At 41.5% G+C, this 21,913-nt stretch overlaps 1 protein-coding gene across 3 annotated transcripts in view; it reads left to right on the forward strand.

Moving 5' to 3' along the window:
* The window catches only part of PLEKHG4B (pleckstrin homology and RhoGEF domain containing G4B), a 133,418-nt gene that overhangs the window by 76,880 nt on the left and 34,625 nt on the right, over nucleotides 1-21,913 (forward strand). For 2 of the 3 annotated variants that reach the window (XM_084619709.1, XM_084619711.1), the window contains exons 9-15: nucleotides 123-221; nucleotides 1,071-1,213; nucleotides 4,274-4,412; nucleotides 5,947-6,069; nucleotides 6,789-6,953; nucleotides 12,073-12,986; nucleotides 20,482-20,734. In XM_084619709.1, the coding sequence (XP_084475835.1) occupies nucleotides 123-221; nucleotides 1,071-1,213; nucleotides 4,274-4,412; nucleotides 5,947-6,069; nucleotides 6,789-6,953; nucleotides 12,073-12,986; nucleotides 20,482-20,734 (1,836 nt within the window). The remainder of the gene's footprint in view (nucleotides 1-122; nucleotides 222-1,070; nucleotides 1,214-4,273; nucleotides 4,413-5,946; nucleotides 6,070-6,788; nucleotides 6,954-12,072; nucleotides 12,987-20,481; nucleotides 20,735-21,913) is intronic. The other variant, XM_084619710.1, reaches the window with a different exon arrangement.

The raw sequence follows: 21,913 nt of genomic DNA on the forward strand, positions 1-21,913 counted from the left end.
TAATTAACATACAAATAACTCTTTGTGACCATCTAGGACACTTCAAGTTTAAGAAGCCAAAGCTATTTCCTGAGACTGTCTTTTTGAGTGTTTTTACCTGTCATTGTGTTTTATTGCTGCAGAAACTGGAACCCTTTATTACAAACTGCAAAGAGGCCATTGTCTTTCTACAGAACTCAGTCTGTTCGCTGCACTCCAACAGAACCCTAAGTACAGTGCAGGTAAGTATTAGCTGATGTCACAAATGCTATGCCTTGAATTCAAAAAACTGGAAGCCTGAGGTAGCTCAGTAATATATTATGGTGGTTATTAGAGAGAAGCTGAGGAGGAGATATTTGGATCCTGTCTGCATCAGGTTTAGACCAGCATTCAGTTACGAGGTCAGAATAGAGTGTCAAGGTTTAGATCTGAAAGCACCAATGTCCCATGAGCTGTTCTCACAAAATTTGAAACCAAGATTGTAGACATCTTGCAAGATGAGCCCTTCTCATAAGGTTTCTGCCACACCTGAAAAACAAACCCTAGAAAATAGACCCTTTGGGTTTTTTTTAATGCAACACAAAACTATAGGGATGGGTTCGGGTATAGTCATTCAAATTTGCATCCCTTTAATTTTAAAGGAGTTTGGATTCAAGGTTTCAGTTTTGACCCATCTCTAATTATGGTTTTTTAAATAATTTTCTGTTAAAGGTGCCAGTTTACTAGCCCTGGAAATTGAATTCCTCTGTCTACAAAAGAAGCACAGTTTAGTCAGTAATACTACAGGCTTCCCCACACTGCCTTGCCAGAGTGCCTGAATCAACCTGAGGGACCAAGTGTAGTGAATGAGAGAGTAGTTCAGTTTCCATAATGTTTTGGCCAAAAATTATTGCTAAAGCTGGTTCAGCTCCACCAGTAGAAGCAACACTGGGAAATGTAAGGCAAAAATTACAGGTGGGAACCAGGCATTAACAGGGTTCTGTTACTTCCCTGACCAATGTGCCCATGGATTTGTTTTATAAAAGCCACGCTATGGTACCGATACACTGGCTAGGTGTCTGGTAAAATGAGATTGTGTTTCTCCTGTATAGGAAGTCAGTGACTTAATTGACAAACACAAGACAATGATGAAACTTGTTTTGGAAGATGCCTTGCTGGTAACATTAAGGCTAGAGGGTGGGACAATCCTTGCAAGACTCAGGAAAGAGGAATTCTGCAATACAGAAGACTACCGGTAGGTGCTTGCTTTGCAATAAGTGCTGCATCAGAGACCCATGTTAATCAGAGAAGGGAAAAGGGAGAGAAAGGGCTTGTCTACATGGTGCTGCAGTCCAGTGTGTGTGGGGGCGGTGGGGGAGAGCAGGGTGAATTGTAGAGAGCACAACATGCTTGATTAAACTGCCCATGTAGACCCTGCTGGTGTGAACTAGAAGGCACCTAGCTGGCAGCGATGAAGTCCTGTAGGAGCACTGTAACAGGGTCGCTGGCCCATCATATGAATCTGGGCTTGGCTCTCCTATTCCCATCCAGGTGCTCCCAGTTGGGCCAGTTCAGCATGCAGGGCAGCATTTGGGGTCATAAAAGGTCAGTCAAGAGCCAGAGCAGACTGAGTCAATCAGACAAGAGGGGTAGGAGATGGAAGCCCCCGGAGAGAGAAGGTGGTTCCTGGGAGAGCAGCCAGAGGGGTTTGTGGCTGGCATCCCCTACCCAGAGCCTAGGGGCTGGAAAGAACTGACAGCAAGAGGAGCAGCCGCAGAGGGCGATGCTGTTGGCTCTAAACCAGAGAGCTAGAGCCAAGGGCTGAAGGAAGGGGGAACAGCGGAGCGACTTAGTCCCTGATGTCTCCTTGCCAGAGAGCTGGGCCCTAGAGGAGACATGAGGACACTCCCAGCTGAGAAGCGTTTGGGAGTTCCTACTGCGAAGAGCAGGGTTGTGCCCCAGAAGGAAGGGCTGGGGTGGCTCTTCTGACAGAGGACGACTGACTCGGGGTATGTCTACACAGCAACTAGACACCTGCTGCTGGCCCTGCCAGCCAACTTGGCCTCACAGGGCTCGGGCTGCGGGGCTGTTACATTGCTCTGTAGATGTCTGGGCTCAGGCTGCAGCTGGGGCTCTAGGACTCTGCGGGGTGGCTGGGTCCCAAACTCGGGCTCCAGCCCAAGTCTGGAAGTCCACAAAGCAGTGAAACAGCTTCACAGGCCTAGCCCCTCAAGCCTGAGTCAGCTGGCACGGACCAGTCGCTGGTTTTTCTTTGCTGTGTAGTCATACCCAAAGAGTCCAGGTGTAGTGGAAGACACTAGGATGGTGAGAACCAAGCCGGGTTTTAAAGGCTCCATGCACTGGGGGATGTAGACTATGTTTTGGGACTACTGGTTATGGAGTTTTGCACTATGTTTTTGTTAATAAATTATGATGGAGCAGTGGCTCTCAACCTTTCCAGGTTACTGTTTCCCTTTCAGGAGTCTGATTTGTCTGGGGTACCCCAAGTTTTTCACCTCACTTAAAAACTACTTGCTTACAAAATCAAACATAAAAATACAAAAGTGTCACAGCATACTGGTATTGAAAAATTGCTTACATTCTCATTTTTACCATATAATTAAAAAATAAATTGATTGAAATATAAATGTTGTACTTACATTTCAGTGTGATACTTGAGCTTGTTTTTCTCTTGTGAGCTTTGTCTGAAACCCGAGCCCTGCCCCCCAAGGGCTGAAGCATGTAAGAGCTTCACAGGTCCCACTGTGGCCACCCCTAATGCCGGCTCTTCACTTGCGACCCCAAACCCGTCCCACAACCCCCCTTTGGGGTCACAACCCCCAGGTTGAGAAACATTGATCTAGATGAGTTGAGTACCCCTTGGAAGACCTCTGCATACCCCTGGGGGTATGTGTACCCCTGATTGAGAACCACTGGACTGGAAGATGAACTTGTATTGAGTTACTGGGGAGCCATGAGGAAAACTGAGACAAGGAGCCATTTGCAGGACTTCCCCAAGGCCATGAGGGTGTGCCTGAGAGGAGACCACTCATTGAGAACTATGTTAACGCAAACTAAGGTACCTTTTAGTTCATCCCAGCAGGGTCTGCCTGGGGCAGTTAGAGTGCGGCATGTTAGAGCACTCTACAATTCACACCCTTGTAGACCAGAATGCGGCGCCATTGTAGTCATCTCAAAGAGAGAGGAAATGTAACAAGGGGAAGATATGTGTAACACCTTAACAGATTTCATGTTCCCTCCTAAGGAGAATAGCAAATATAGATGTTTTGTGCCAGATACTGCTCTCATTTATACATACACAGTTCCCAGTGAATGAAATGGGATTTACATCTAAATCGCCTAGGGCTGTATGTAGCATTTGTTCCTATGAAGTGATCGACCTATGGCAAAACAGAGTAATAAACATTAAATTTTCCAAAAATTTCAAAATGAAGTAATTTTAATCTCCATCTGAAAAAGTGCTTCTCAATTTAACTGAAAATTTCAGAGAAACTTTTATCATATACTGGGATTTAAGCTTCAGATTTTCAGAACATGAAGTCAAGATATCTATTTTTGGTGGGGGGGTAGAGGCTGGCTGAAACTCAGTCTTATAATGGAAGACTGGTTGCAGACTTACGTCTGGAGAGATTTGGGCCCTCCCTAATTCAATTATTTAATACCTCATGCAGCGTGAGATAGCAAGGGGGCTGGTGGGCAGACACATACCTGGGGAGTCAGAAGTTAAGATAGGCAGGTATTATGCCAATCTGATCAGATTAGGTAATCAGAGTGCAGAGAATTTTATAACTGTAATAAGGTCTTGAACCTGTAAAGTGTTTAAGCACTTGCCTAACTTTAAGCACATGAGTAATCCTGCAGACTTGAAACTTTGCTGAAAATCAAGGCTTTATATACTGCTCTGGGTTAGTGCAGCCTGGCTGGCTGAAACAACTCCATTTATATACAACAGCCAAGGTTTTCAAAAATGACTAGTTATTTTTGGATGCCTTAGAGAGTCTGCTGAGCTACACACACTTGAGCACCCAGCAGCTGAGATACCTCAAATCACTGGTCACTTTTGAAAATCTTGGCTGCCATGTGTCTGTGGTTCTGAGTTGGATACATTTTCCTTTGATGAGTTGAACAAGCAAACACACAACTAATACGTTCTGTAGTTGTTGGCTTGTTGGCCCAAGCCTCCTTTGCTTTGCCAATTAACAGCTTTGATGATTGTCGTCTTCTGAAACATAGAGTGGACTCTTCTGGCATTGTGTTTGCACTGGACATTTATGTGTCGTTTCCCCCCTCATAGAGATGCCATGGAGGCAATAACAAGTTTGTACAATCAAGTAGATGAGGAGGTCCATAGGCTAGTTCTCATATCGAATAAGTGTCTGCAACAACTGGAGAATCTCCAAGAAATAAGAAAATTTGAAGAAGATTGTGATCAGGTCAGTACTATTTTTGAGATTTAATTTATACCAGCTATAGGGCTAACCTTCCATTTTTCCATTCATGGGGCCAAATTAATTAGAATAAGCTGTGAATATAAGCTACATATTGGGCTGGCCATTTAAGTGTGTATGCAGTGCAAATAATGTTACAGTTCAGAGCAACTGCACCTGTATTCCTTTGTGGTCCAGCAAGGACACCCACTCTTGGCTCCAGGCTCCTCAGCTGTCACCTCTCCTGGGCAGAAACGTGTGTCTCTCTCTCCCGCCTCACCTGGGGTTTTCAGGCTGCATAGACCCTACCTACACTGGTGAGTTCCCTAGCAAGTCAGACTGCCTAAATAAGTCTGCTTTGCTTTCTTCTCAGAGGTTATGAACAGTTATAATTGCCCACAGTTGCAGGTTACAACACAGCCCTTTCTAAGCAAGCACATTTATTCTTAAGTTGAAAGCACTACACAGAAAACACATTAAAACAATAAAAGAACTTGCGTGCCTGCGCATAAGCCAGAGATCCTCCCCCCATTCTAACAAGGGCTCTGGTAGGATTCAGTCCTTGAAACCCCAGCATGGGGGTTTTCTTTAGTCACAAGTTCATAACAGCTTTTGCTCAGAACAAGAACCCATATGCATAGGTTAGTCTTTCCTTTCTACAGCCTGGGTCTGTGATCTGCAGAGACCTTGAATAGGTAATCAGCCAGGCAGTGGTTCTCTCCTCAAGGCATAGATTCAAAAGGTTGTGTCCTTAGATTTGCATTCCACTCCTCCCAGATATCTCCTGGGAAACCCACTTCACTTTGTGGGTCCTGAAAGTTTTTTTTTTTTTTTGGTCTGGTACTTTGTTTAAAATAGTTCTTTGAAGCTAATAGCACTTCTCAGATTTTACACTGGCCATGTCTCCCCACTAGAATAGTTATGTACAATCCCACAATAATACATAAACTTTGCATTTATACATTGGACGGTAAAGCTATTTAAATTTAATTCAGTAAGGTCTCCCAAAGTTATTGCAGGAATCTGTGCATATCTGTCACAAGGGTAAACTTTCCAAGTCAGGGAAACATCTGTAATAAATTCTGAGTAAAGAAAATGTAAATATTTTAATAAATATTTTTAAAAATTAGCACAGACCTTTCGGCTCTTTGTATTCAGTGAGCTGTTCTAATTATATTTTTATTCATTAATCACTAATGATCTTGCCCTGCAGTCTCTACACAAGCAAATTTCTCACTGAGTTCAATGGGAGTTTTGCCTGTGTAAGGAGTACAAGGTGAGGCCTAACATATGGTGCAAACTAATATATGTTTGACTAAAGTGTCTGTTACTATATGCAGTATATAAAATAGCTTTCTAGATAAATTGTATATAAGGAGAGAGATATTTTTTTCATAGTTTTGAAATAAAGAATTTAAAAGATTTATTTGGTGTATGTTCACAAGAGTTTAATTTGCTTTGATAAAGTTGCTTAATTTCTGTGTTAAATATAGTTTACTCTTTAATTTTAAAAAAAAAACAAATCTTGTATCCTCTATAGATAAAACTCTGGTTTGAAAATGAAAGCGAGAGATATCTTGGCCCCTTAGATCAAGAGCTGCTTTCTCTGGAAAGTGTGAAGAAGCAGCAAGAAGAATTCAGAGTTTTCAGTGACAAAGTGATGGTAAGTATTGTACTAAGGAACACTTGTTTTTGCTTTTGTTATTTTAGTTGCATTGGCAATAGCCTAGAAAACTTTTGCCGCCCCAAGCAATCAATAAATAAATAAAGCCGGAGAGCTGCTGAAGCAAAATATTGGGACAAATGGCGGGACAAACAGCTAAATATCGGGATAGTCCCGATTTTATCAGGACGTCTGGTCACCCTAATGTGTGCAGATCTGCCATCACAGTACATCCGTGAGGAACAGTAGTACACAGGCACAGCAACCTCCTAGAGCCTGGTAAAGAGAAAAGTTCAGCTTGTAACTATTTCATATAAAGAAATTACATCAAGAAGGATACAGGAGAGCTGTTACTTGCAAAACAAAAGTTCTCATGATGATATTAAGTGCAACATAACCAGGACTCCTCTGAACATGTAATAATTCTTTTCAAATATTCAAGCTTAATTGACTGTAGTTTTTGCTCCATCATATCATTATATTCTTTCTGGATGCTTCCCAAAAGAAATTTAGATTAAAAAAAGGCCAACAGTAACTTTATATTAGCAGAACAGTATGAAAAAAAGAGTGATTATTCACTTTTGACCTTTGTTCACTTTACAATTGGCCTATAACAAGATTTGTTGATATTGTATGGAGTAAATGACAATGCTGAACAAGAATTTGGACAGCAGAAGAAGCAATGTACTAATGTAGTTGTTTCATTTTGTATTCAACAGCAATATTGTGAGAAAGGGCTGCAGCTGATACAAAAGAACTGCTCACTGAACTTGGAAGAAAAAGTTCAGGCCTTCAGGAGTTATTTGAGTAATGTCAGCACTCAGACAGAGAAAAGGAAGAGTGAGCTGGAGAAGCTGATTCACTTGTATGAGTTTTACGAGACGGTAAGAAAAACATTTCAGGTTCAATACAGATTTACAGTAGTTTAAATATTTGTGCAACAGTATTCCATAAAATGTGTGTTATATGAGCCCCTTCTCCTCCACTCCAAGGTACTGGAGGTGCTAGTGAGTCTCCCAGGGTGCTGGGAGGTACTGATGCACTTTCCCATACACTGCACCTGCTAGCAAGATTTCTTTGACGTATCAGTGCTGACACTTAGAATCATAGAATCATAGAATAACAGAGTTGGAAGGGACCTCTGGAGGCCATCTAGTCCAACCCCCTGCCCAGAGCAGGACCAATCCCAACTAAATCATCCCAGTTCTTCTTCTTCTTCTAGTGCTTTTTTTTTTGTTTGTTTGTTTTGCCATGTCCTAGCTAAAGAGTAGTTTGTCCACGAGATTTCCAGTGAGGCCTGTTTGAAAGACCCTGGTGAGGTATAGCCCACAGGATCAAATTTGAGGCATGTCAAAATGGCTTGTCAGAATCTGGCAAACATCCGAAGGACTGTGTTGACCCCTCAAAGTTCACCAGAGCAGTGATGAACTTCAAATGTTTTCTGAAGTAATTTGTCGTTTGGCAACTTAAAATGACATGCTCTGTTGCACCCACTAACACCCCCACAATAACGTCTTTAGGAGCAGGGATCCCCTCCTGCAGCCCTCCTAGGACAACAGTATCTAAAGCCAGCACAAGTTAGTGTCAGCACATAAAGCCAGAGCTGTATTGGTCATTCAAGTGCCTGAGCGAGAGTGTATTGGCATTTGCTATTCCCCAGAGTACCTCAGCTGTCCAAATAAACAACTGAGAATGGCAGTTTTTCCCCCCCACTATCTGGATGTCTGTTATTTTTCTGCTTTGCATTAAGTGTGGTGTATATATTGGAATAATGACCAGACAGAGGGCAGAGAGATCAGCGTCATTCAGAAATGCACAGAAGCACCAAGGGTCAAAAGAACAGGCAGAGTTTAGGCAGGATATTACATGTGTAGCTGCAACCCATGAGTGCAGTTTGGGGGAGTTAGGAGGGGCATTGCCGTGCCTAAACTGCAAGCCTCAAGCAGGCACATAATTTGCCGCCCCTTCTCCCACCAGTGCGCAGCCCCATTGGCCCAACTGGAGGCCCCAACCCTATATAGAAGTCAGACTATGCCTATGCTGCAACTACAGAACAGCCGCTAAGCTGGCTGTTCCCTCCCCAGATCCCAGAATCTCAATGAATCTAATGTCCTGTGCACTGCACATGCAATCACAAGACTGGCAATTAAGAGCTGTTTTAAAAAAAAAAAAAAAAAAAGTATTATAAAATTATAAACCCAGCCAGAAACAGCAGCACCAGAGTGAGACAGATTTTCCTACATGGACCACAGCCTGGATCTCTTCTTTCTCTTTTGAATGTGTAGGCAAAACCTTTTTAAATCTGCCCTATACACAGATAGTCATACACTGCTCTTAATGTGCAATCCAAGAACTTACATACCCGACGGGCCAGAATTTTCCTCTGCACAATTATGAAGCGCCAAATGACATAATAAGCACCTTTACCCTTTTAAATAATCGTTTCTCTGCTTCTATAATGTAAAGGGAATCAAATGAAAAACATATAAACCCAAGCTTTTTCATATGTATGCTATGTATAAAACCACAGAGCAAGCCATCCTTACTACAGCAAAGCTACAGGTGAAAGCACACAGTAAGACATTATTTATCTGTATAACCGTAACACCCAGAGACATCCATCAGGATTAGTGCCCCAGTGTTCTAGGCACTGTACGAACACAAGATCTCTGCCCAGTGGCGCTTAGAGTTCAAGAAGATTGTGATCTCCACTGGAAAAATAATTATACAAGCACAAGGTAAATCAGCTTCAAAATAGTTAATCTGGTGATGGACAACCTCAAAAGGGTCAGAATTCAATCTGGGCCACCATCCAAAAATGTGGCTGCTTATCTGAAGTCTCCACACTATGGAGGACCCTCACCCAATACTGGTCTTGTCTTCTCAGAGCAAGGATACTCACCTCTGGTTTCTTTGAAGACAGGCCAGTTCTTTCTTCCAGTTTCTTCAGAGGGGAGGTCCACTGCCTCTGCAAATTCAGGATCCTCTTTGAGGACATAATCGGGCCTAGCCCCATACCTTTGAAGGGAGCAGTACAGAACCACACTCAAGTCTTTGCAAGTGGTTGTTGGGTGACCCCCAAAAATCAGGCCCTAGGAAAATGACTGTTACTCAGGTCCTGATTCTCCTCTCACTTACATCTGTTTTACATTGGTGCAGTTCTTTGATTTCACTGGAGATACTCTTGATTAACATCAGCGTACCCAAATGGAGAATCCGGTCCTAAGGGTTTTGGTTTTTTCCCCCCTTCTTGTGATTCTGAAAGTTCTAGTGAGTAGGTAGCACAGAATATCCATGCAGATTAAATTAAACAAGGCTAGTTTCTGTTGGATTTCAAATTTGGCGTTGAAAACCTTTTCTGTATAGCTTCTATATCTTAGAAAAATTGCTTCATTGAGATTCATTATAAACACCACTTTTATGTCACAAGAACTCTTTGGCTCCCAGGAACAACCTAAAAGATGATATTTTGTCTGGTTTAGAATTTTTTAAAATAAGTTGGTTAACAACTGCCAGTAGTATAACAGTACTTGTTAACTTGTGGGTCATTAATTTAGTAATCTAGGCTCTGATCCAGCAAAGCACTTACGCACATACTTTAACACATGGGTAGACCCACTGATTTCAGTGGAAGTACTCGTGCTGAAAGGTACCTGCACTTAAGTACTTTACTGGATCAGGACTTACATTGTGTGTACAAGAGGCCGCAGGGTTGAATCCTGTAGAACAAAATTCCTTGACAGGAAAAAGTAGTCTTGAGGTGAGATACAAGATTGGCAGTCAGGCATTCTGGGTTTGGTTCCCAGCTACTTCACAGAGTTTCCTATGTGACCTGGGGCAATTCACCAAACCTTATGAAATGGGAATAATAATTCCCTACTTCATGGATGTTGAGGCTTAATTCACTAAGGGTATGTCTACCCAGCAATTTAAGCCTAGGTTTAGTGAGACTCGAGTCACCTGACCCATGTCAGGGAACCCTGCACTGCGTTTTAACCCTACATTAAGGATTTTCTGACCTGTGTTCAAACCTAGGGCTCTGGAGTACACATTGCAATGCACAGACCCTTGTCAAAGTAATGCTATTCCAGAGTGCCTGGTGTCCGTCCCTCCCCCCAGCCCCGCCATAGTGTTGATGTTCTAGCCCATGGTTCTCAACCAGGGGTATGTGTACCCCTGGGGGTACACAGAGGTCTCCCTGGGGTACGTCAACTCATCTAGATATTTGCCTCGTTTTACAACAGTCTACATAAAAAGCACTAGTGAAGTCGGTACAAACTAAAATTTCATTCAGACAATGACTTGTTTATACTGCTTTATATACTGAATACACTGAAATGCAAGTACAATATTTATATTCCAATTGATTTATAATTCTAGGATAAAAATGAGAAAGTCAGTAATTTTTCAGTAACAGTGTGCTGTGACACTTTTGTATTTTTATGTCTGATTTTGTAAACAAGTAGTTTTTAAGTGAGGTAAAACTTGGGGTACCCCAGACAAATCAGACTCCTGAAAGGGGTACAGTATTTTGGAAAGGTTGAGAGCCACTGACCTAGCCCTACACATGTGTTGCACTGTGGGAAAACTCTACTGCCCACCCTGTTTCCTAACTGCGGTGGTGCTGTTGATGGGACTCATTTGCCCATGAGGAGCACAAATACATAAACTGCACAATTAGCTCCTTTGGTGGCTGTCTCAGTAGAATGACGGCAGTTTGAGAAGGCTTTATACTGAACTACCATCTAATCTGAGAATTGGGCTCTCCAACGCTGGGCTGAGTCACATTGGCAGGAAAATGCCTGTGTGCACCTGTTCTGAGGATAATTAGCACATCAACGTTCAGGGTTGTCAAACTATTTCAATGAAACTTTTTGCAATTCTTAATTTTTAAAGTGGGATGTTCAGCAACAGGATTTTTGTTTGATTGTTTTTTTAGTTAGTTTTGTCTATTTTGAAGTTTGACACAAAATGAAGGTATCAGTGAAAACACACATACATGCACCCCAGCCTGGCTGCTGCCAGCTGCAGAGCAGTGAAGTGCATCCCCAGGGCTCATGGTGCAGTGTGGGAGCCATGGGAGCCAGCCCCAAACTTCCCCACCGCCTCCCAGGATCCCATATCCCTTATCCCTGCCCCCACCACACCTCACGGGGTCGGGATATGGGATCCCGGGAGGCGGTGGGGAAGTTTGGGGCTGGCTCCCATGCTGCCTGGGCACCTCTGTAACTCACAACCCTAGGAAGGATGGGGGGGGGGGAGGAGAAGGGCTGGAAGCAAGGGCCAGAGAGTGGAGAGGGACCAAATAGCTGCCCTGCAGGGAGGTGGAGCTGCTGAGGTGTTGGGGATCATCCCTCCCCTGGCTGTGCTGAGTCAGGAGCTCTGCCACTCCCACTCCCGGCAGGGCAGCTGCTTAGTCCCAGCTCCATTCTCTGGCCATTGCTCCTTCCCCACCCACATCCCCATTCCCCCGCCCTCCCTGGGACTGCACCACAGATTGTTGGCATAGAGGGGACTAAGGAAATTGTCTCATGGAACTTTGGGATACATCCAGAGAACCTCTGGGACCCGAGTCAAGCCAGAGCCACATGCACACAGGAAAGCAATAGGCTTGGACCCCAGGTCCCAGCTTAACACGGGCTTGGACCCTCCAATCCTGGGTTCAAGCCATAGCTTAACACAATTGGTGTGTGGACACAAGGGGGTTTAGGCTTGAGCCCAGGCTCAAGCCTGGGCTTACATTGCTGTGTAGACATACAATAAGAAGCAAAATTCAGCCCTGTGTAAAGGGACAGCACGATGCCTATTCAGCACGTATATCATGTTAAGATCTATTATGAGCACTTAAATGGGACTTAAATATTGCACAGGCCTTTCGCTGGTCCTCTGCACAAGATTGACTTTCACCCTGATATTTGTAAATTGCTTTGAGATTCTAAAACAGAAGGTGTTCTATGAGTACACGGTCTTATTATTTAATGGTATTTTTCACTTTTAATCTAGGCACGTGGGTGGATGTTACACTGCAATGAATATCTTGAACATCTTACTGTGGAGAACAAATACTCTCCATCAGTGATTCAGAGTTTGCAGAGCTACCACCAAGAAGCTACAAAAGTTTCTGCAGAAAACTTTCAAAAAGTGAATGAGATGGTATTGGGTCTGGCTAGCAAAAAGGAACTAAAACAATGGAATATTTTATGGCTAAAATGTCAGCAAACAAGGCACCATTTAGAAGAGGTCCTTTCTGAAGCTCTCAAAGGTTCCAACAAAGAAACTTCTCGCAGAGTTCCCCAGGAAGCTGATGCAAAAGTTAACTGTGAGTTTGATACTGAAGGTGCTAGACAACCAAGTCAGTCCCTTTCTCGACTTTCTTCTAGCACTGATAATAACATTTGGGATAATGTTAAGCCATTGCATAAACCTCAGCATACAAGCCTGCCATCAGGAGTACAACCTTTTTTAGACCAGGAGAACACCAATCAAAATATGGATGTATATGTGCCGTTTAATGCATCTCTGCCACAGACATTTACTCCTCTCTTGGGTGGGCTTCAAAAAACTAGCCCAATCTCAGAAGATATGGACAATGTTTCCACTTCAGGATCAGCCTCCTGCTATTCTGAGCCAGTCCAGTCACCAACTACCCGCCACAGAAAACATCCACTAAAGAAAATCATGAAGAAAACTCAAAGCTTTGAGTTTACTCAGCGCGAGAGCAGCTACAGCGAGTTGCACCGCCATGGATACACTGGCGTTTATATCAAGGGATTGGAGGTGGCCAGCAGTGTTGCTGCTGAGAAGAAATACATGCAGCGCTTGACTATTAAAAGCCCTTTGATTAGTAGAAACCGCAGTTTATCTTCCCCATCAAGGATCCATCATACAGAAGAAGAAGATAAAAAGAGAGCAGGAAGGTGAGAAATGGCCACAACACAATCCATTTTGTTGAGGGAGGAACAAGTAAAGTACTGTAATATTCTAAACGCTTTCTGGAAAACAGTTTAAAAGAGACATTAAATTCAACATACCGAATACAGAATAAGTTGTTCTTATTTTAAAGGGACACTGTCAAGTCATTTTAGACCCAACGCTTAGGTTTGGTGGGGCTGGGGGAGATGGTTTTTGATAGTTTATACAACTTAATAGACAAATTCTTAGACTTTTTACTTGAGGCCCACTGAAATCAAGGAAGAGTTTAGTGGAAACTGAGTAAGGAGTTCAAGATTTAAGCTCCAATCCTGCAAAGACTTACACACATGCTTAACTTTAATGAATCTGTAAACTCAGATTCTGGAGAATTGCTAATATAGTACCCATTTTTAAGAAAGGGGAAAAAAGTGATCTGGGAATCTACAGGCCTGTTAGTTTGACCTCAATTGTATGCAAGGTCTTAGAACAAGTTTTGAAAGAGAAAGTAGTTAAGGACATAGCAGTCAACAATAATTAGGATAAAATACAACATGGTTTTACAAAAGGTAGATTGTGCCAGACCAACCTGATCTTTTTCTTTGAGAAGTTAACCAATTTTTTAGACAAAGGAAACGCAGTGGATCTAATCTACCTGCATTTTAGGAAGGCATTTGATACGGTTCCACATGGGAAATTATTAGTTAAATTGGAAAAGATGGGATTTATATGAGAATTGAAAGATGGATAAGGAACTGGTTAAAGGAGAGACTACAACGGGTCGTACTGAAAGATGAACGGTCAGGCTGGAGAGAAGTTACTAGTGGTGTTCTTCAGGGATCAGTCTTGGGACCCATTTATTTAACATTTTTATTAATGACCTTGGCACAAAAAGAGAGAGAGTGCTAATAAAATTTTCAGATGACATAAAGTTGGACGGTATTGCCAATATGGAGGAGGACCAGAATATCATACAAGAAGATCTGGATGACATTGAAAACTGGAGTAATAGAAATGGAATGAAATTTAATAGTGCAAAGTGCAAGGTCATGCACTTAGGGACTAGCAACAAGAATTTTTGGTATAAGCTGGGGACATGTCTATTGGAAACAACAGAGGAGAAGGACCTGGGTATATTGATTGAACACATGTTGACTATGAACCACCAATGGGCTGCAGCCATGAAGAAAGCTAATGCAGTCGAGGGATGCATCAAGTGAGGTATTTCCAGTGAAGACAGGGAAGTGTTAGTACAATTATACAGACCACTAGTGAGATCTCATCTGGAATACTGTGTACAACTCTGGTCTCCCATGTTTAAGAAAGATTAACTCAAACTGGAACAGGTGCAGAGAAGGGCTACTAGGATGATCAGAGGACTGGAAAACCTACCTTATGAGAGGAGACTCAAAGAGTTTGGCTTGTTTAGCCTAGCCAAGCGAAGGCTGAGGAGAGATATGTTTTCTCTCTATAAATACCTGGGAGGGAGGGGAATTATTCAAGTGCCAATACGGACACAAGAACAAATGGATATAAACTGGCCATCAATAAATTTAGGTTCAAAATTAGATAAAGGTTTCGAACCATCAGAGGAATTAAGTTCTGGAACAGCCTCCCAAGGGGAGTAGTGGGGGCAAAAAACCTAACGATCTTCAAGACTGAGCTTGACAAGTTTATGGAGGGGATGGTCTAATGAAACTGCCTGCAATGGTATGTAGCAAAGCTGTGACTGCTAGTAGCAAAAATCCCCAATGGCCAGTGATGGGACACAAGATGTGGAAGGCTCTGAGTTACTACAGAGAATTTTTTCCCAGGTGTCTGGCTGGTGGGCCTTGCCGACATGTTCAGGGTACAACTGATCACCATATTTGGGGTGAAGGAATTTCCCCCTGCTCAGATTGGCAGACCCCGGGGGGGGGGGTTGCCTTCCGCTGCAGCATTGGGCACAGGTCACTTGCAGGCTTAAACTAGTGTAAATGGTGGATTCTCTGTAACTTGAAGTCTTCAGATCATGATTTGAGAACTTCAGTAAAAGCCACAGGTTATGGGTCTATTTACAGGAGTTGGTGGATGAGGTACAGTGGCCTGCAATGTGCAGGAGGTCAAACTAGATGATCATGGTTAGGGCCCTACCAAATTCAGAGTCCATTTTTGTCAATTTTACATTCAGAGGATTCTTAAAATCATAAATTTCATGATTTCAGCTATTTGAATCTAAAATTTCAGGGTGTTGTAATTGTAGGGGTCCTGACCCAAAAAGGAAATGTGGGGGGGCGGTAGGGCAGGGGGGTTTGCAAGGTTATTGTAGAGGGGGTTGCAGTACTGCTACCCTTACTTCAGCGGTGCTGCCTTCAAAGCTGGGCAGCTGGAGAGCAGTGGCTGCTGTCTGGGAGCCCAGCTCGAAAGGCAGAGCTGCCGCCAGCAGCAGTGCAGAAGTAAGGATGGCCTGGTATGGTATTGCCACCCTTACTTCTGCTCTGCTGCTTGCAAAGCTGGGCCCTCAGTCAGCAGCCTCCACTCTCTGACCGCCCAGCTCTGAAGGCAGCAGCACAGAAGTAAGGGTGGCATCGTATGGCCTCCCTTACTTCTGCAGTGCTGCTGGCGGAGCGCTGCTTTCAGAGCTGGGCGCCTGGCCAACAGCCACTGCTCTCCAGCCACCCCGCTCAGAAGACGGAGCAGAAGTAAGGCTGGCAATACTGCAACTCCCCTAAAACAACCTTGTGACCCTCCTGCAACTCCCTTTTGGGTCAGGACCCCCAACTTGAGAAATGCTGGTCTCCCCTGTGAAATCTGTACACTATAGGGTTAAAGCACACAAAAGACCAGATTTCGCGATGGGAGACCAGATTTCAAGGTCCGTGATGTGTTTTTCATGGCCGTGAATTTGGTAGGGCCCTAATCATGATGGTCCCTTCTGACCAAAGTCTATGAGTCTAACTTTACTCATTGTGAGCAGTCCCACTGAAAATCAATAGGACTATTCAGAGGGCATAATGTTGAACACGTGTGTAAATCTGTTCAGGATTGAGGCCTTGGCCTAGTATGAAAATAAATGTTTCCATATTTTTTCAATATTAATGTGTTGGGATTTTTGGATTTAAATGTTTCCCTCCAGTTTTGGAAAACCAACCCATTGTGCTATTACTTAAGAGTCGGAAATTGAAACTAACGAAAGGTTTCATTTTCCAAGCTGAGTGAAGTGCATATTGTAATCACACCGCACAGTTAAAAGTGAATTAGATTTTTTTAAAAAATTTTAATTTTAATAATCTGACTAACCATGGTAAAGAACTGCTTTAAATATATTATTTTTATCTTGACAGTGTTCCATAAGGAAATGACCATTAAAATAATTTGTTTTTCTTTAAGATAAAGTATATTTGTATTAGAGTTGCTGACAGAATATTAAGGAAATACAGATAAACATCATTTACAAATTCAGAGGGAATTTAAACACTGTCTTCTGCTCCAATTTGAAGTTCTTAAATTTCACTATTTTTTTTTTCTGTCAAACTTACTTTTGGTCTCTCTCTCTCTCACACACACACACACTCTCTCTCACTCAAGATTATCCCAGTTAGTGCCAAAAAAAAAAGTTAAAAGGAAGACCAAAGTTTGACTGCTTCTAAAGAAGGAAACTGAAATCAAAATCTATGATTAAATCGACCTATATTTTAATAATCTTGTACAAAAAAAGGAAAAAAAACTAACTTTGTGTGTGTGCCTGAACAGAGCTCAAGATTTATGTTTGTTTTTTAAAAGTCCAGCTGTTCATATTTGTTGTCAGTAATTGAGGGCCAGATTCTGATACTCTTACACACACTGAGTAACACCATACTCTGCAAGCAATCCCACTGAAGCCAGTGGTATTACTTATGGAGTAAGGTGATATTCAGTTTGAGTAAGAATATCAGAATGTGTCCCATAGCAGTTCATAAATAATCATACATTTTGTTTATAGTATCTGTGTATTATAGCTTTCAAGGGGTCCAATTCAGCAAACCATCTTTATTCAGCAAAAACTTAAGCAGATGGTTAAATCCCATTGATTTAAAGATCTTGAAGTTAAGCACTTGCTTAATTGTGTTTACTGAATCGTAATGTTACCATCAATTTGTTCAATAGAGGAAGAATGGACATCCTGTGTGATCTTTCTTGCACAGAAATTGGTGTTTTTAAAAAAGTCTGTTTGGTTTCCATTTTTTTAATCTGTAAATGCTGCTTTTAAACGGTCCAAAACACACTGTGCAAACTGAATTATGTACTTTCCTCTTTTAAAACATATGTACACTGACTTTTAGTAGTTACAAAAAAAAATCCAATACAATCAAAATAGTTTGTCGTTTTATTTGACTTTACTCATTTCATAAAAAAGAAGTTAACTTTGGAATGGCTCCACTTTTCCATAATGCCTTCTTATAAAATTAGGATTCTTTATTTTTCCACATTTAAGCCCCAATCTTGCAGACACTTAAATCCATGCAAATTTGGGTACTTATCTCCAGACAAAATTCCTTAATTTGATTATCTAATTATTCTAGACCAAGTCATGGGACCACAGACTTTTATAGTATTTCACCAGGCTCAGCGGTTTAATGGGAGTTTACAAAAACTGCACCCAATCCTGCAAATGGATGTGAGAAAAGTTAGTCCAGTAGAACCACTGCAGTCAATGGCATTTATCAGATCAGTCATTTTTATTCACATTTGCAGGATTAGGATTTGCAGGATTAGGTCTGCTAAAAGTTTTTTTTAATGCATTTGTATTGGATTATGTATTTATTAAAGCATAAAAAGATAAAGTTTTGCTTATGATTTTCAACTCCGGAATGCCATGAGTTACAATATGGTCTTCATTTCCTTATGGAAATGTCCTTTAGAATTTAATAGGGACAAAATTTTATAGATTCTTATTGGTTATCTTAAAACCTACCACAGTTAATAAATACTGGCATACTTTTTGTAAGATTTTTTTTATTTTTGATTATCCTATAGAATTCTATTGGAAGTATTTAATTTTTCTGTTAAATTATATAGGACTTTTCCATGAAGCGTGAGGCAGAGTACAATGTAGTGATTCAAGAGTGAGGCTGAATATGGACTTGTGAGGCCTGATTTTCCTGTCATTTACATGAGTTTCACTTTTTTAGAGAGAGTCCTTATTTACACTGGTATAAATTAGTGGGGAATTAAGGTCTTAGGTTCTAGTCCCAGCTCTCCACTGACTCAGTGTGTCACCGTGGGTTGTCTGCTTGGCACGTGTGCAGAAGTGCCAATCCCAACCATTCAAAAACCATGAGTCAAGCCCTAAAATACATAAACTTGGCTTACAAATCATGAGGTTTTTAAAATGTGGGGTCCATTATTTACCTTCTTGCATTTGTTGAGCTTTTGGGGGGGGGTCATGTTTTCTAGCTTTTCTCTGCAGCCAGGAGAGCTAGAAATGTATTTATTAAAAAACCTCAAGATTCTCATGTGTTCACCTGACTCCAGGTGCTGGAGCTTTAAGAAAAACACCAAATACCATGGAAGTCAAGATAAAAATCTTGAGAGTTGACAATGCTGCTTCTAAAGAGGCCAGCCTCAACCTGTCCCTTAAATTTTTTGTGACTCTGATTACTCATAGGTGGAGCTGGTTTGAACATTGCAAAATGTGAAGCTTTCAACAGAATTTTTTATGAAAATTTGAATTTTGATGAAAAATGAACTAATTTTTTTCACAAAAACTGTCATTAAAATGTCCTGTTTTTCATCCAGCTCTAAAGATGGGCAAACTAATGCTTCTTTCACAAAGTTTTTGTGCAGCTTACTTAATGTTTGCGAAACACTTTCTGACCTCCTTTCTCCCTCTGGTGAGAAATGGAAGAAAAGAGGTCACAGTGTAATGCTTTGAGATCCCTGGATGAAAGGCACTATAGAAGTGCAAAATATCATTATTTTATTATGGGACTAGAGATGGGCCTGGACTACAACATTTAGGTCCGAATCCAGATTTTTTTTCCCACCTCACTTAAAGCTTGTGGTTGTCCAGATCTGGGATTTCGTTTGGTGTTTGATCCAAGTTATTGGCCATAGAATTCAGACACAAATCTGGATTTGGATTCAACACCCCAAATTCAATGATTTTCAGATCTAGGGTTTTTAAGATTCAAGCTCATCTCTAATCTTGACACTAAAGAGCTACTGTAAGATGCATTTCCCTTTTTGGACAGGAAATCCTGACTGACGTTATTCTAGTTCGCCTCTTTGATGAAGGTTTAAGAGCTAGCCAATTTGGTAAAGGGAAAAAATTCATAATATAAATAGTTATGTCCCCCCAGCTGATGGAATTGTTAGTATGTCACCTCAGATGCCATTAAAACAATTTAATAAATAAAAAGTTCTCCATATTGTCATCAGCTATGTCCACCTCATTAAATCAAGTTTATTCAGCAGCATTTCCCATCATGATGAATCTACTATAATGGTTGGGTTTTGTTTGATTTGTTATGTTAGAAGTAAAGATTAAAATCTGTTCCTGTCATTGTTAACCATCCAAAAATGTTTCTACTATTTTTAAGTTGTTTATTGAAATTATTGTAGGAATGTTAATATGAAAAAGAAAAAAACTTAGTTATTATGAAATCAAACTTGCTCTATATTGTATCATCAGAAGTTCAGATAGCTTCAATTCCTTGCAAATAAAGTATCCTAGTAAATGAAATCTCACAGAAAATAACACTTTTCTATACTTTATTTCTATGCTATATTTTATTTCTCAACCACATGGTCTATGAATGAAAATACACCTTTTTCCTTAAAGAAATTGTTTGCTTCTATGTTGTCAAATGTTCATCAGAAATTGTCTTTTCTTGCAAACTGATTGCTTCCTCAGTTTGCCATGTTTTTCCTGAATGCAGATCTTCCCGTAATGCTCGAACTGGTCACATTTTAATCTTTCAGAACTGAACGTGCTTTCTCAATGGGAGCTCATATTGTGTTAGAGGATATATTGTTTAGGGAAACTCATGAGAATTTAGCTATATGTTAGTTTATCATCCCAGGAATGTTGCTCTGTTTCCAAACGGAATGCAGGAATGGAAAAGGTCATGACACTTTTGCAAATGCAATAGAAAGTTCTTTAATACAATGAAAAAGTCTTTCCAGAGCTCAAAATTCTTTCTTTCTTTTCTGGCTGCTTAGCTGTTACACTACAGCTGTTGTAGACTGTTGTAAACCAAATTCTGTCCTCTGGTATGCCCACGTAACTCTACTGAAGTCAGTGAGAGTCCGCCATTGTAACTGGGGGCAAAATTTGCTCCTGAGACAAGAACAAAAAAACTTGAAAGATCTGTTGCTATAATGATAAACAACTTAGCTGCCAGTGCTACAGTGTGATTTCCTCAAAGGTCAGGTAAAAATGAGCCAAATAATGCAAATAAGCAAAGACAGTCACTCAGTATTCAGTGATTACACATTGTCATAATTTGTCACTGTTCAAAACAGCTGTTCTGTGTCTTCCAGCAGCAAAGTGCAACATATAATGGATGAAATGATCACAACAGAAAGGGAATATGTTAGATCCTTAGGATATATCATCGACAACTATTTTCCAGAAATGGAAAGAATCGATTTACCTCAGGATTTGCGAGGGAAGCGGAATATTATCTTTGGGAACCTGGAGAAGCTTTATGATTTCCATTGCCAGTATTTTCTAAAAGAGCTGGAACACTGCAGAGACTTCCCACTGCGTGTCAGCCACTGTTTTCTCAGACATGTAAGTCCCATTTCCAAAGAAGGGTGAATTCTTAGAATCAGATATTTTGAGTTAATCACAGATCCTATGACAGAATAAATCATGTCACTTACCTTTTTTGTGTTTCTCATAGTGTGAATGATCTAGATGTCCTGTGACGAATGATTACTGTTGTCTGTGTATGTGTCCTGCTGTCTTCTCTCAGAGAGTTGTACATATACCCCTAGGTCCTCACGCAGCTGCAGCTTTTGATATCTCAAAACATGCTGGCTGGAATCTTTCTAAATTTGCTAGAAGTAATACTGCCTCTAAGTTTTCGGTTTTCTATAATTATGTTTTCTATTAATTTTGTTTCCTATTATGAACTAATGCACAGGTGCTCTTATAACATCATTTGCAATCATACTGGGAAAGTACCTAGTGTCATCTGATCACCCTAATGTCAACAAGTGAGTTGGGACGAGGGGGGCTGACATTGTTTCAAGAGGAAACTAATCTTAAATTCCACAATCTCACCTTATTGACAGTAATTTTCTTACAATAGACAAAGCATCAAATTGCCGCTTACACATCTGCTCTGACGTGTGAACCACACCCGCTGAATATAGCCGACATTTAACCAGAGAAAAGATGGTGGTATGTGCTCTCTGTGTATAATGTGTACATAGAGGGATGTGTATTGGATGACACAGGGCTGTCCCTATGGGGGTGCGAGGCCCAGGGCAGAAGTGATGAATTCATCTCTTCCGGGACCGACTGCGCCGGCCAATCATACCAGCCCGTGGGGACCCCCAAAGCGCGGGGCCTGGAGTGGTCGCCCCGATTCGCCCTACCCAAGGGATGGCTCTGGGATGGCAGAAGGATCGTTCTGCATATACCAGGCTGGTCTGATGCGTGGCTTGTGGTTTTGGGTATCAGGCTCCAGCATTCCACTCGTAGTTTAATTGAGGTATATGAACATTTCCACTCAGCTAATCAGATGTGTCTGGACAGAAAAATAAATTTAAAATATTACATTTAAAAGCACTAACATTTTGCTGTTTGGAAATGCCTTGTTGGGCTTCCTTCGCTGTGTGCCTAATTCTGACCCTCTCCTAGTAGGGAGTTCAGGGCACATCCCTTCTTTCAACATATGGGGAGTCTGCGTCAGCACGACTGATCCAGAGGATGGCGCAGCCATTGTGGAAAGGGGCATAGAGT

The sequence above is a fragment of the Lepidochelys olivacea genome, assembly GCF_965140295.1.
Source record: "Lepidochelys olivacea isolate rLepOli2 genome assembly, chromosome: 2".
In the NCBI taxonomy this organism is placed as follows: Eukaryota; Metazoa; Chordata; order Testudines; family Cheloniidae; genus Lepidochelys; species Lepidochelys olivacea.